This window comes from Pundamilia nyererei, unplaced genomic scaffold (assembly GCF_000239375.1).
Source record: "Pundamilia nyererei isolate P.nyererei 1_Seehausen unplaced genomic scaffold, PunNye1.0 scaffold00008, whole genome shotgun sequence".
Taxonomy (NCBI): domain Eukaryota; kingdom Metazoa; phylum Chordata; class Actinopteri; order Cichliformes; family Cichlidae; genus Pundamilia; species Pundamilia nyererei.
The window spans coordinates 953,144-965,801 of record NW_005187409.1 but is presented as its reverse complement, the minus strand read 5'-3'; the positions used below and the strand labels follow the sequence as shown (position 1 = coordinate 965,801).

Genomic DNA, 12,658 nt, shown 5'->3' with positions numbered 1-12,658 from the left:
TGATTCATATTGCCACATTCATTGACCTTGTTTATAGGTAATTTCATTGTTTGATCACATTAACATGTTCCTAATTTAATGTTTAAAAGCGCTTGAAAAAGGCAAAATCCCATGTAAAATTAGCGCAACAAACTGTATTTTCATTACTGAAAATAACCGTATTTTTATGAGAAAGTTATTTTCTGTTATTTTCTGGTATTATTTTGGTGCCCCAGCTGATTTTTTTTAACAGTGAAAAAAGGAAGTATTTAAACTTCAGTATGTGTAACCAGCCATGAGTGAAAGCGCTGGTTTTAAGTGAATAGATATGTGTTTATATGTCTTTTTGTCAAATTAATTTATACATTTGGCAACAAGGAAAGGAAAAACAGGCCTATATTTTCCATTGCACATAAAGAGAGAGCACATAAAGGTCCCACCCAGGCTGGAGGGAAAAGCAGCTCATGGCTCTGCGCTCACTTTGCAGTGTGTAAAAAGCTAAAGACATTCAGAAAGCTTCTGACACAGTACTTGAGTCAGACAGAGCGAGGCATCCAGACAAAACAATATGAGAAAAAACGAGATTCTTACACTCATCATTTCTATGTATGCAGGAAGCATTTTATTGCTTATAAATCAAATATTTAACTGCATGTTTTAGGCTGCTAGGTCTTTCTTTAAGTTTACCTAAAACACACTGACAACGCAGATCTTGAGTTATAGTGGAATGTGTATCAATGGGAAGGCTGTGTTATTACAAGTGCCTCAGGTGCTGTGGATATAAAAAGTCTACACACTCCTGTTAAAATACAAGGTTTTGTGACACAATAAAAATCTAATATTTTCAACTAGCTAAAAGCTATATTTTTAGTGGCCTCAAACCACTGTTCAACATTTTTCCCTGACCAGTGGGTGTGGTTTCCACAATACTGCAAACTGGCCCTCGTCTCTGGCAGTAATTATATTCATTTGCAATCCTTTATATATCACATCATGCCCTTTTTAAAAAAAAATAAAAATCAGCATGTTCATTTTTGACAATTTAGGAAGAGTTGTTAAAAAACAACAACTTTATTTTACAAATATTGTAAAAATTTAAAAGCAATCATAAATTATTTATCCTTTAAATAACTGAAAATTATCACAAAACTCTCTGAAATCTGTATGTAACAAACAGAAAATAAACAAATAACAAACAGAAACAAGACAGTTATGTGTTGTCTGAGCTGAGACCTGTAATGGCTTCTCATGCTGCTGTAGGTTATCAGTTAAATTGGCAAAGCATGAAAAGGCAGTTACGCGCTATCATTCACACCAGGTGAAACTTGGAGAAGTAGATACATAATCTATTACGAGCTGAGTTCTGTATTTATTGCAAAGCAGCAGGGACCAGTGTCTCCTAAGCTCATCTCACTTGAAAATAGCGACAGCTTTCCCTAATATTCTTGGCAGAGGAACACTAGCTGATATCTCACGGCTGCTTGTCATTCTCTAGGATTTGGGGAACTCTTTGAAATTAATGCTGTGACTGTTATTCAAGCCGCTTTCAATAACTGGTTATTGGATCCGCCAAGCCCTCCACCTTTGAGTGTCACCTGAAAAGCTTAGGTATCTCAGTATCTTTCACAAGTGAGTGTAGGGTGAACTGGTAGATTGACAGATCGTTTGTACTGGCATGTTGTGCCGAAGCGAGAGGTGGATGTTAAAGTGAAGCTGCTGACTTACAGGTCAGTATACATTTCCACCCTCAACTATAGTCACTAGCTCTAGGTAGCGATTGCGTCAATGGCTGGGAGGCAGGAACATGGGAGCAGATGAGGAACCAGGACTCTGCCCTCATGTGCAAAGACAGACACTCACTCGGATCGTCACAGTTTGCAGAAGCAATAGGCAAAATTAGCTTCTTCCGAAAGGTGGCAGGGCTCAGCCTTAGAGACAGGTGGAGGAGCTCGACAGGGCCTCAAAGTAGAGGCACACAACCTTCATCTGGCTAAGATGCCTCCCGGGTACCTCATAGGTGAGATGTTCCACTGAGAACAGACCCCAGGCCAGACTCAGGACACTAGAGAGATTGTTTATCTTGGTTGGCTTAAAAACATCTTTATATACAACTGGATGAGCCAGTGGATGGATGGATATTACTCAAGCAGTTGCTGCATTGACTAATCTGTTCTGTTTTTAACTCTTATAAAAGAGAATAATAAAACAAGCGCATGAAAGCTTAAGCAGTTATAAATCAGAATATCAGCTCAAACGCGTGAGGCAGATGTGGCTGATTTGCATTAAAGCCCAGACAGTTATGATACGATGAGTCATCTGAAGCTTCTGTGTGGCCATATTAATATATTTGAGATCTAGGAGCTCTTTAGCATTTCAAGATTGAAATGTTTTATTGATATGCAGAGCCTGTTTTTCCTATCTTTTTAAAAAAAATCTAATTTGTTCTTTTGTAGTTCATTATATCCTCTTCCAGCTGTTGCGTTGGTTACTAGTCGGAAAAATCTATTCTGTGTGATGACTTTTACTTCAGATGTATGATGGTCAGACTTGTATTTAAATGAACTTAAGTGACATCTTTTGCAACAGGGAGAAAAGGTCATCTTTAAAAGATTTTCTTGTTATATGTGTGACTTTAGCATATATATTATACCAGTGCAGAAATGATCAATACAATATATCAAAATTGGGTTTTTAGTTTCTGTTTACGCCAAATATCACTGTGTTGTCTCATCTAGGGGACTTCTTATCATCATCTTTAAAGCTCGGTGCTCTGCCCTTTGACTCTGCAAACAACAAAGACTCTCCCCACCTCACAGCTCCAACAGGCCACAGGAGAGTGTCACTCTTTGAAAGAAGAGAAAAACAGACTTCTCTCCTGTGTGTCACTAAAATCATGACGCCCTCTCTCATATGAGCAATAATGCTTGTATGTGTTTTCCTGTTTGGAATTAGAGTTCTTTATTTTTGGTTGTGCTTCCTGATTCACTGTAAATTAAATGCTTCCAGCATTAAATTACTGGTGTTGAGAGATAAACTCTAATCCTGTTATTTTGAGACAGTTTGAAAAAGTTGTTCTTTGTTGCTTTTGATTAACTTGCTTTAGCTTGTGGCTTTGCTTGTCTGGACTGTATGAAGGTCACGAGCCTGCCACCTGCCTTTTACCACGCCAACAGTTCCGCCAATCAAAAACTCATTTGCCTTTGGCTCTGACATACATGTTGATCTGTGATGAATTACCTTAGTATGCACTGTAGACTGTTTCAGTCTGTGTGCTATGTGTCACCAGTGAGCCTTATTTTAATCAAGGTCAGTGTGCTGTCTAATTCAAGAAGGGCTTTCTAATTAATTGCATTATGAACAGCTGAAAGGAGAAGGCCCTCAAGACAGAGAGGTGTTGCTCCATGTTCTCATCTGTTGAGGTGACACTAATTGGTCTGGATTTGCAACCTGGCAGAGATGTACCAGGGCTCTAAATTAACTAATATCAGTTATTTCAGGGGACAGGCAGCTTAGTGAAGGCGCTTTCAGTAAAGCCGTCTCAAGAGTTCCTAACTCACCTGTCAAATAAAACCATCAGCAATTTCATTAAAAGTATTATTAGTGTGTTCTTTTTAATCAGAAGTCCATAAAGAGGTGGTGAATATGGATCGAAAACCCACATATCCATCTTTTCTTCAGTGTGGTGAGTAAATGCAGTGTTTTACTCATCAGATCTTGAGTATCATCCATTTAAATCTTGAACAATATTTTTTTGTGTGTGGTACTTTTAGATTAGAGACAGCCATCTTTCATTTATATATTTTGATAATACCACCAAGGTTGCTTTGAAATCATTAAAAAACATCTCTTCATTCTACCCCTACTTTCTATCTGTGGTTTAAATGTCATTAAATGTCCTCTGCTTCCCACGTTCCAGCATTTCTCTCTGAAATATGAATTCAGTAGAAGAGATTTGCACCTATGGCAGCAAATGCAGTGTAAATAACTAAGAGAAGGTGCGGCAGGCACATTTAAAACGTGACCTTTGTGACAACAGCCTCAATCACAGAGTTACAGTACAACGTGACTCACCACAATTTGTGCGTAAGGGGAAACAGATGTGTTTGCCATGGCTTCGCATTTTATTTTCACTGTGTAAAAGCCATTTCTTGTTATTTATTAAGCACTTAAAAACAGCTTGCCATCGCGCCATCCACATTGTGACTTTTCCCAAACAGACAGGCGAGAAATACAGTGACTCTGTTTTGTACTTGGTGGTTTCAGTGAAAAGGTATGTGCGTGTGTGTCTGTGTGTGTGGTCTGCTCAGATTAAAGCCTGTCAGAAAGCCTTAAGATCAAAGCCTTTGTGGACCACAAATCTGATCTGTCACTGGAAAAGCCACACAATTTTGTCTCTTCCATCTTAGAGATAGAGAGAAAAGTCACTCAGCTGTTATTTTTCACTCTGTAGGTTTTCAAGTTATGAAATGTGCCATTAAGGCTGTATAAGAGCATCATTGTCCTGTTGTTACCTCTACATTTAATCACAGTGTTGCACAACCAACTGCAACAAATACTATGATTGCTCATATTTTTATTTAAATCAATGCTGCCATGTGTAATTCTTGAAAAAACTCAAAAATTTCAAGTCTGTAAAATAAATTGTTATCAGAGAAACTGACTTCATGTTGTGAAGCGGACTCGCTGATTTCATCGAATTTAACTGGCTAAGCAACAAAACTGCAGCATCGTTACTAGAAACATGCTAGCAGGCTAAGCACTGTCAAACATATAGCGCAGCTTATGATCGAGGGCTTCTCTCAATGCTTACACTTACAACTACTATGATGCTGGGAGGAAACAATTAGCAGGGTCCCAGTTGCTTATCAGCATCCAGTTATCCTGCACCAGCCCTCTATAGTACTTCTACGTGGCTAACAGTTTACCGAAGCACCTTTTTATTTGAAATGCTTGCCCACCCCGTCCATTTTCAGCTTGTCAACAGACAGTAGCTTGATGGTGTGACAGTGATGGCTGTAGATGGACTTGTTTACTGGAAAAAGGCTCCCTGGAGGAAACAACACTTTATTTTAATAACTCCAGTTTCATTGAAATTGTCTAAGTGCTGTGCTGCTACATGAGCTAGAAGTTGTTCCACAGCATACACTACAAGTGCAGAAAGTTCATGTTTTTACAGCAGTAACTGAGAGGCTAATATTAACCTAGTCAAAACACAGTGCTGAGCATTATTCCATCAGACTAATGAGTAGGCCCAGTAATGGCAGATCAATGATTACAGATGATTAGTGTTTCCGGGGATGGCCATGACTTCAGTCCCTGTAAGTTGTTGCTGCTTACTAACTTCAAGTCTCTCCCAAAAGGACGGACAGCTAAATAATGAAGGTCTACAATACAACAGCTGGAGCTGTGGATTTACTGGCTTAGAGGGTCTGATTCAGCATGCCTCGGGGTCGTCCAGCCTTAGTCAGAATGTCCTCCGGCTCTCTGAGGACGGCTGATGGAGCACCGACTCATTAACAGGACTGCAGATTTAGTCTTGTTAAGGGACCCTAATGGATAGATTTATCTCATTACATTTGGCACTTCACTGGATACACATACTGTTAGGAAAAGGCATGTGCACCAGCAGAAACACATTTGCACACATCTACATACACACACGCCTGCGCACACTGTGTAATTGTATTTTTCACCCAGTCCTTCACCAAGGTAGTGTAATGACAGAGCCCAGTATAATCAGAGATTATGCACTGCTCAAAAAAAATAAAGGGAACACTCGATCATCACGTATAACACAAAGTCATTATGTCAAGAACCATAAACCTTTGTGAATCAATTCCAGCCTTCTTTGACGCAAATGAAAGTGACAACAGGAGCTTATGAGAACCAACAACAAGAAGGGACTAGTTTAACAGGTGATAGTCAGAGACTATTGCTCTATCCATATCTGTCCACTAAAGGACCTCGTGGCATGCTCATGAATTCAGATTCTGAACTGCACAAGTAGGTAGCTGGAGGTAATTTTGCAGGGCTCTGACAGTGTTCCTCCATAAACAAAGGAGCAGATGCAGCTTTTGCAGCTGGGTTGATGCCGTTCAATAGCCATCTCCAGCTTTCTTTGTGTAACAGACCATATCCTGGTCTGGTGTCTTCTCCATGCTCCTCAGACTGTGTTAGGAGACACAGCAAACAGTCTTGTGACAATACGTATAGCCGTGCCATTTCTGAAGAGCTGGACTACCCGTTTAACTTGAATTGGGTGCATCTACCTTTTAACGCTACCAGTAGTGACAAGGACACTGGAAAAAAGCAAACCCAGAGAATAATCAGTCAGTAGGCATGAGGAGAAAGTAATGGTCTGTGGCCACCACCTGCAAAATCATTCCCGTTTTAGGGGGTATCTTTTCGTTCCTTCTTCAGTGCACATGTTGTCACTTTCATTTGCACTAAAAGAGGTGAAATGGATTCACAATGGTTCATTCCTGACTAGAAAGACTGATATTCCTGTGGTTTAACTGACATTGTGTTACTAAGAAACATGGGGAAAACATCAGAAGACTGTTAAAATAGCCTGTCAACCTGAGAGGTCCAAGAGCTACTACACTAAAACTCTGTTATGCTCATTTGACTTAAATAACAAATACATATTATTACAAATAATTATTAGTGTTATAAGTAAGGTACAAATAAATAATATTTGTACCTTAATATTATAATATTTTTCATGATGATGAGAGGAAAAGCGAGGAGATCAGCAGACTCCCACACAAACAACAGGGATATGTAACAAATTACATCTCAGTGTTTAGCTGTTGCTGAGATATTGCAGTTTGAATTAAAATGAGGGCCTGGCTGACCAACGGACACTGCCATTCCTATTAGTGTAAATATAATCCAGTGCAATACATTATGAGACATCAGATGTATCTGTTAATTAAACTGATTTTAAACAATTCAAGCATTTAAGACAAAGGGAGGCACCAGTGTGGTTTCTATTCCAACAATACTGTCAGTTATTGTAGTTGCCAGGGATACATATAAATATAGGTTTTAATACTGGAAAGTAATTAAAATACTGTGAACATGTAGCTTTTCATTATTCATTCTTGCACTTCTCTTCACTATCATCGCTTTTCAAACAATGCAAAACAAAGGCTGCCTCGGGGCCTGGCACAAACTGCTTGAAGTGTTCTTTTTCCATTGGTATCAGCATTTCACAGCCATCCAGGATGGCCGTCTCTCTGCACTGCTGTTGTGGCTGAATAAAAGCAAGTGAACAGAATGAGCAGTTAAAAGCCTGTTGTGTGTGTTTAAAGAAAACTGTGTGTGTGTAGATGTGTGCCAATGTGTTTCTCCTGGTGAAAATTCACTGGATCAATAACAAATACAGTGTGTTCTTGTTCAGCTTCAAAAATTTGATTGTGCCTTTTTTTGCACACTCTCTAGGACTAGTCTTTTAATTTGAAAATGCTGACAGGAACCTGACATTATCTGTTTCTCTTGGGCATTCAATCAACAGACATATATTAAAGGCAATGAAAACTGGATTACTTCCGTATGCATTTAAAGTGCATCCATCATCCCAGCTACCATAGTGCAAGACGCCGTGTACACCCTGGACAGGCCACCAGTCTGACGCAGGGCTAACACAGACAGACAGCCACTGGGACTCATATTCACACCTATGGGTAACTTAGATTAACTAATTAACCTAACCCGCACAAACACAGGGAGAACATGCAACCTCCACACAGAAAGGCCCCAGCCAGGTGTCTGCTTGCAGGAGTACCTGTATATGAGATGGTCTGTATATTTTAAACCCAGTGCCCTTTAACCACGAATGGTGTTGCAGTATGTCACGTCATAAGACTTCATTTGCAGTTAACATGTAACTACTGCACTATGGTCTATTCCGTTTCATTTGTTGTTACTAGGCATGTGAAAATATCAGACTTTTTCTTTTGTATCATTTTTTTTATTGTTGCTTCTATTTATTTTATTCCTGCTGTAATAATGGGAGTTTCCAAACTGTAGAATCAATAAAGGCCAGCTTATCTCATCTTCATTTACTGTTGTACTGTTATTAATCATAATCCAGTGGTTACAATTTATAGTTACATACACATACACGCACACTAGAATATGAAGTAGCTGGGAAATATATGTTGGCACATTAAGCACAAGCTCTCTTAATTTTGAAAGCACTTTTGTTTATGCTACTCCATCTTAAATAAAATATCGAAGTAGTGTGTCTGGCAGAAAAAAGCTGTGTTTTCAATCCAAGTGATTTTATCATGCAACACGAGCACATTTTGGAAATACCATGCTGTCATTTGGAGCACAGCACAGCTGTGTATGCGATAACTATTAAAATCGTATCCCTGTGTTTGTGAAGCGCAGAATTAACAATATTTGGATTTTTCAAATTACTCCAGGGGAGAAAGTTGATGCTACTTTGGAAGTAGTGGCTACAAAATTACTAAGTGTATGATGTGGGAATGTAAAACTGTCAAGAGAGTCTAATTTGTGTTTTCATTCTGCAAAGTGACAGATGCACTTTAATTGCATATTGTAGTAATTCAATTTTCATTGCTTTTAATATCTGTCAGCAGGATTTAGTTTATATGAATGTTTGTTGAGTGAATGCCTAAAGAAAATGTAAGAGAAACAGATCATAGTGTGCATGCTTTTCACAGATTTCACATATCATATGCAGTACAACTTTAATTTATATATTTTATCTTATTCTCCCAGTTAAATTTACCCTTCATTCTAATTTGTGTTGTACAGTTATTTCATTTTTAACCTTAATTTATATTTTATTCCTTCCTAGTTAAATTTACCCTTTTTAATTTTTCATATTTATTTCCTATCTTATTCATAGCCTTTTCCTTTTTTGTTTTCTTTAGGTCACGAGCAGTTGGCCAAGCATTTCACTACATATCGTGCTGTGTATGACTGTGTACGTGACAAATAAAATTTGAATTTGAATTACATGTAATATCTAATCATTAAAGGAACGACAAAAGGCAAAAGAATTTAAAGTGACATGTTCAACAACTGTTCAAAAATCAGTCATCAATCAGTCAGTTGATCATTAAATATTTTATATAATGTTTTGGGATCAATTATTAAATGTGTATCAAGTTGGCGCTTCAAGAAATACATAGACATAAAGTTAAAATTCAACATTAACAAGCAGTCAAACAGTCCATCTAGAAGGTGAATTGATTGATCTCTCCTACAGTAAACCTCTTTAGTGGCCAGACTATAGACATTATGGCAACGTAGTACAGAAAATACACATTTATAAACTGTGATTAAAAAACAAACAAACAAGTTTTTAAAGCGATAAGAGAAAACAGACTAATTTATACATTTCATTTGCTCACATTTTACATTTTAAACTCTCTCTAAGCAGCTTTTGCAGAGCTGCACTTTGTGTGTTCTGCTGAAAGTTTACATCTTAATTCACTGACATTAATCGATGGAGAAATTCATTATTATCTAGCATCATGTGAGAGAAACTGACCATCATTTTATTTCAATGGATTTTGTATGCTATTGTTCAATTCAATTCAATTCAATGTTATTTATATAGCGCCAAATCACAACAAAAGTCGCCTCAAGGCGCTTCATAGATACAGAGAAAAACCCAACAATCATATGACCCCCTATGAGCAGCACTTTGGTGACAGTGGGAAGGAAAAACTCCCTTTTAACAGGAAGAAACCTCCGGCAGAACCAGGCTCAGGGAGGGGCGGGTCCATCTGCTGTGATTGGTTGGGGTGAGAGAAGGAAGACAGGATAAAGACATGCTGTGGAAGAGAGACAGAGGTTAATAACAGATATGATTCAGTGCAGAGAGGTCTGTTAACACATAGTGAGTGAGAAAGGTGACTGGAAAGGAAAAACTCAATGCATCATGGGACTCCCCGGCAGCCTATGTCTATTGCAGCATAACTAAGGGAGGATTCAGGGTCACCTGGTCCAGCCCTAACTATATGCTTTAGCAAAAAGGAAAGTTTTAAGCCTAATCTTAAAAGTAGAGATAGTGTCTGTCTCCTGAATCCAAACTGAAAGCTGGTTCCACAGAAGAGGGGCCTGAAAACTGAAGGCTCTGCCTCCCATTCTACTTTTAAATACTCTAGGAACAACAAGTAGGCCTGCAGAGCGAGAGCCAAGTGCTCTAATAGGGTGATATGGTACTACAAGGTCATTGAGATAAGATGGGGCCTGATTATTTAAGACCTTGTATGTGAGGAGCAGGATTTTGAATTCAATTCTGGATTTAACAGGAAGCCAATGAAGGGAAGCCAAAACAGGAGAAAGTCATGACCCCAAAATTCAGATGCAACAGATGTAACATGCCTGAAAAAAATTCTGAACACATTACTTTACAGTACCCCTTACACTGCTACAGCCACTTTGGCTCATAAAGACCATTTATTTAACCCTGAAACATGAAATGCTTCAGAGTATCACTTTTGCACAGAGGGCAGCAGATAGTGAATGTCTTAGGGACTGCATAGACATGAAGTTGTCTGTCTTCCAGGTGACACATAATGACACACAGTGCTGACAATGATGGAGGGAAGAAACAAAATGACAGGCTGCAGTTTTAGAGGGGGGAAAATAGTGTTGGAATCACTCGCCAAGTCCAACTCACCATGTCAACCCCTTCAAACCTCACTTGTTGTTTCTGACAGGAGTGATGATCAGCGGGGCTGAGTTTTCAGCCCCATTAGTAGCACACGGACTGAAGAAGGGAAAGATCTTCTCTGTGAAGTTACATCCAGTAAAGGAGAAGATGCTAGCCCTCGTGTCCACATCATGAAAGGAAACCTGACCGTCCTCATAATCAACAAACACCCCGATCTTTTCAGGTACCTCCGTCACATGAAGATTTACAGGAGGGTCTGTATTGGCTGTGAACTCGTTTCCCTTTCTCAGCCAAATTGTCCAGTATCCATTCTTTGGACTCAGTCTTATGTCCCCCCTCCTGTTGATGGATTGCTTTGCAACTCCTAAGTCCCACTGTGTTTTGTCTTTTACTTGAACCTCATAGTAAAATCTTCCTGAGGCGAAACCTTCTCTTGCCAGGACATTGTGAACACAATCAAACCTCTCTGGGTTCTTTAGGACACGCCTCCTTTGGGTTCCCCATGTGACTTGCTTCCCATCTTCAGAAATATAGAGATGAGAGTTTGCTGTGTCAGGATCCAGTGTCAGTTCCACAGCGTGCCGCCTGATTTCTTTAAAGTTGGGATCACAGAGCATCCTTATTTCTCTTGTGACTGTTGCCTCCAGCGAGGCCATAACTTCCTGCATTTTAAACGGGTCGCAGCTAAGAGTCACATCAGACCAGTCCTTTACTTGAGGTGGAATGATGGTAAGTGAAAGGTAACTTTCAAGGAATCTGAAGGGGTCGTCTGTGACTGAAATGTTGTCAAGCTGCTGGCTTTTCTGGGTTATTTGCATAATTTCACCCTTCAGTTCATTAATTAAGCCGTCTGCCTCTGCTTGCTTTTTTCTCTGCTTTGTCTCAATTACATCCGCTAGCTCAGCTTGGCCTCTTTTAATGTATTCCACCATAGCAGTCATGACATGTTCACTGCATGACAGTGCCTTCGCTGCATTATTTTTGTTAGCCTCCAGTGAGCGTTCAATTTCCCAAATTTTCTGCTGACGTTCATCGACCATCTTATTCGCGTCTTTTTTTTCTGATTCCAGCTGGTCTTTCCTCATTAGAGCCTCCTCCTCTAGAGTCACTGTCTTATGCTGTTTATGGTCCCTGTCTTTGCAGGAATCACAGAGAAACATTTGATCCACGCTGCAAAACAAATCTAAAGGTTCACCGTGATCTTTGCAGATCCTGCTCTCCAGGTTTTCAACCGGGTGAATAAGCTTGTGTTTTTTTAAGGCCAAAAGTTTCTGATGAGGCTCGAGATGTATTTGACAATAGGACATCATACACACTAAGCAGGACTGCAGGGCTGGGCGCCTCGCCCCGGTGCAAAGCGTGCAGAGCACATTTCCATTTCCTGATTCTTCTGTGATATTAGCAGACTTTTCTTGAACTGATTTCACGAACTTTGCTGCCATTTCGGCTATGAAATGATTAACCCGAAGCTTTGGTCTGATGTTAAACTCCTCTTTGCACAACGGACATGTTATTAATGGCTTTGAGGTGTCCCAGTAGCCTGTGATACAATCGATACAGAAATTGTGCCCACAGGGAGTTGACACCGGTTTACTGAACACACTCAGACAGATGGAACAATGAAAATTCTCCTCAGCTATTAGACTTGCAGGAGAGGCCATGTCTAGAAGGAAAGATAGTGAAAGTCAGTAGAGTTTCAATATTAACTGTGAGATTACCAAGAAATTGTTTGTCTTTAAAATGTTTTCCTAACTATCTGACCACCTACCTAACCTATAAGACACGACCAAAAGACAAGAAACTTGGAAACTTAAAAAAAATTGCAAAATTACCTGTTGTATCAAGACTTTACTCGACTTCCAGCAGCATAAAAGACCGTTAAAACTGTGCAGCTCTTTTTTTCCTTTTAGTTTCTCTTTCACAGGTCACTCTGAGTCCACTCCCATTTCCTCATCTTCCTGCGACAAGTTAACCCATTGTGCGCACAAATATAGAGAGCATATAAATATATATATA

General features: G+C 39.3%; 1 protein-coding gene across 2 annotated transcripts; it reads right to left on the bottom strand.

The window, feature by feature from the left end:
• Positions 1–9,769: 9,769 nt before the first annotated feature.
• On the bottom strand, positions 9,770–12,552 carry LOC102196303 (E3 ubiquitin-protein ligase TRIM68-like). Of its 2 annotated transcripts, XM_005722859.1 has the most exons (3): positions 12,475–12,552; positions 10,649–12,305; positions 9,770–9,797 (listed from the first exon to the last, which is right to left on the bottom strand). In XM_005722859.1, the coding sequence occupies exon 2, from the start codon at positions 12,301–12,303 to the stop codon at positions 10,669–10,671; it is 1,635 nt and encodes a 544-aa protein (XP_005722916.1). In that variant the 5' UTR covers positions 12,304–12,305; positions 12,475–12,552; the 3' UTR covers positions 9,770–9,797; positions 10,649–10,668. The 2 variants fall into 2 exon arrangements, with proteins under 2 accessions (XP_005722916.1, XP_013763427.1); XM_013907973.1 differs by lacking the exon at positions 9,770–9,797 and having other exon boundaries at positions 10,271–12,305.
• Between the last annotated feature and the right edge of the window lie 106 nt (positions 12,553–12,658).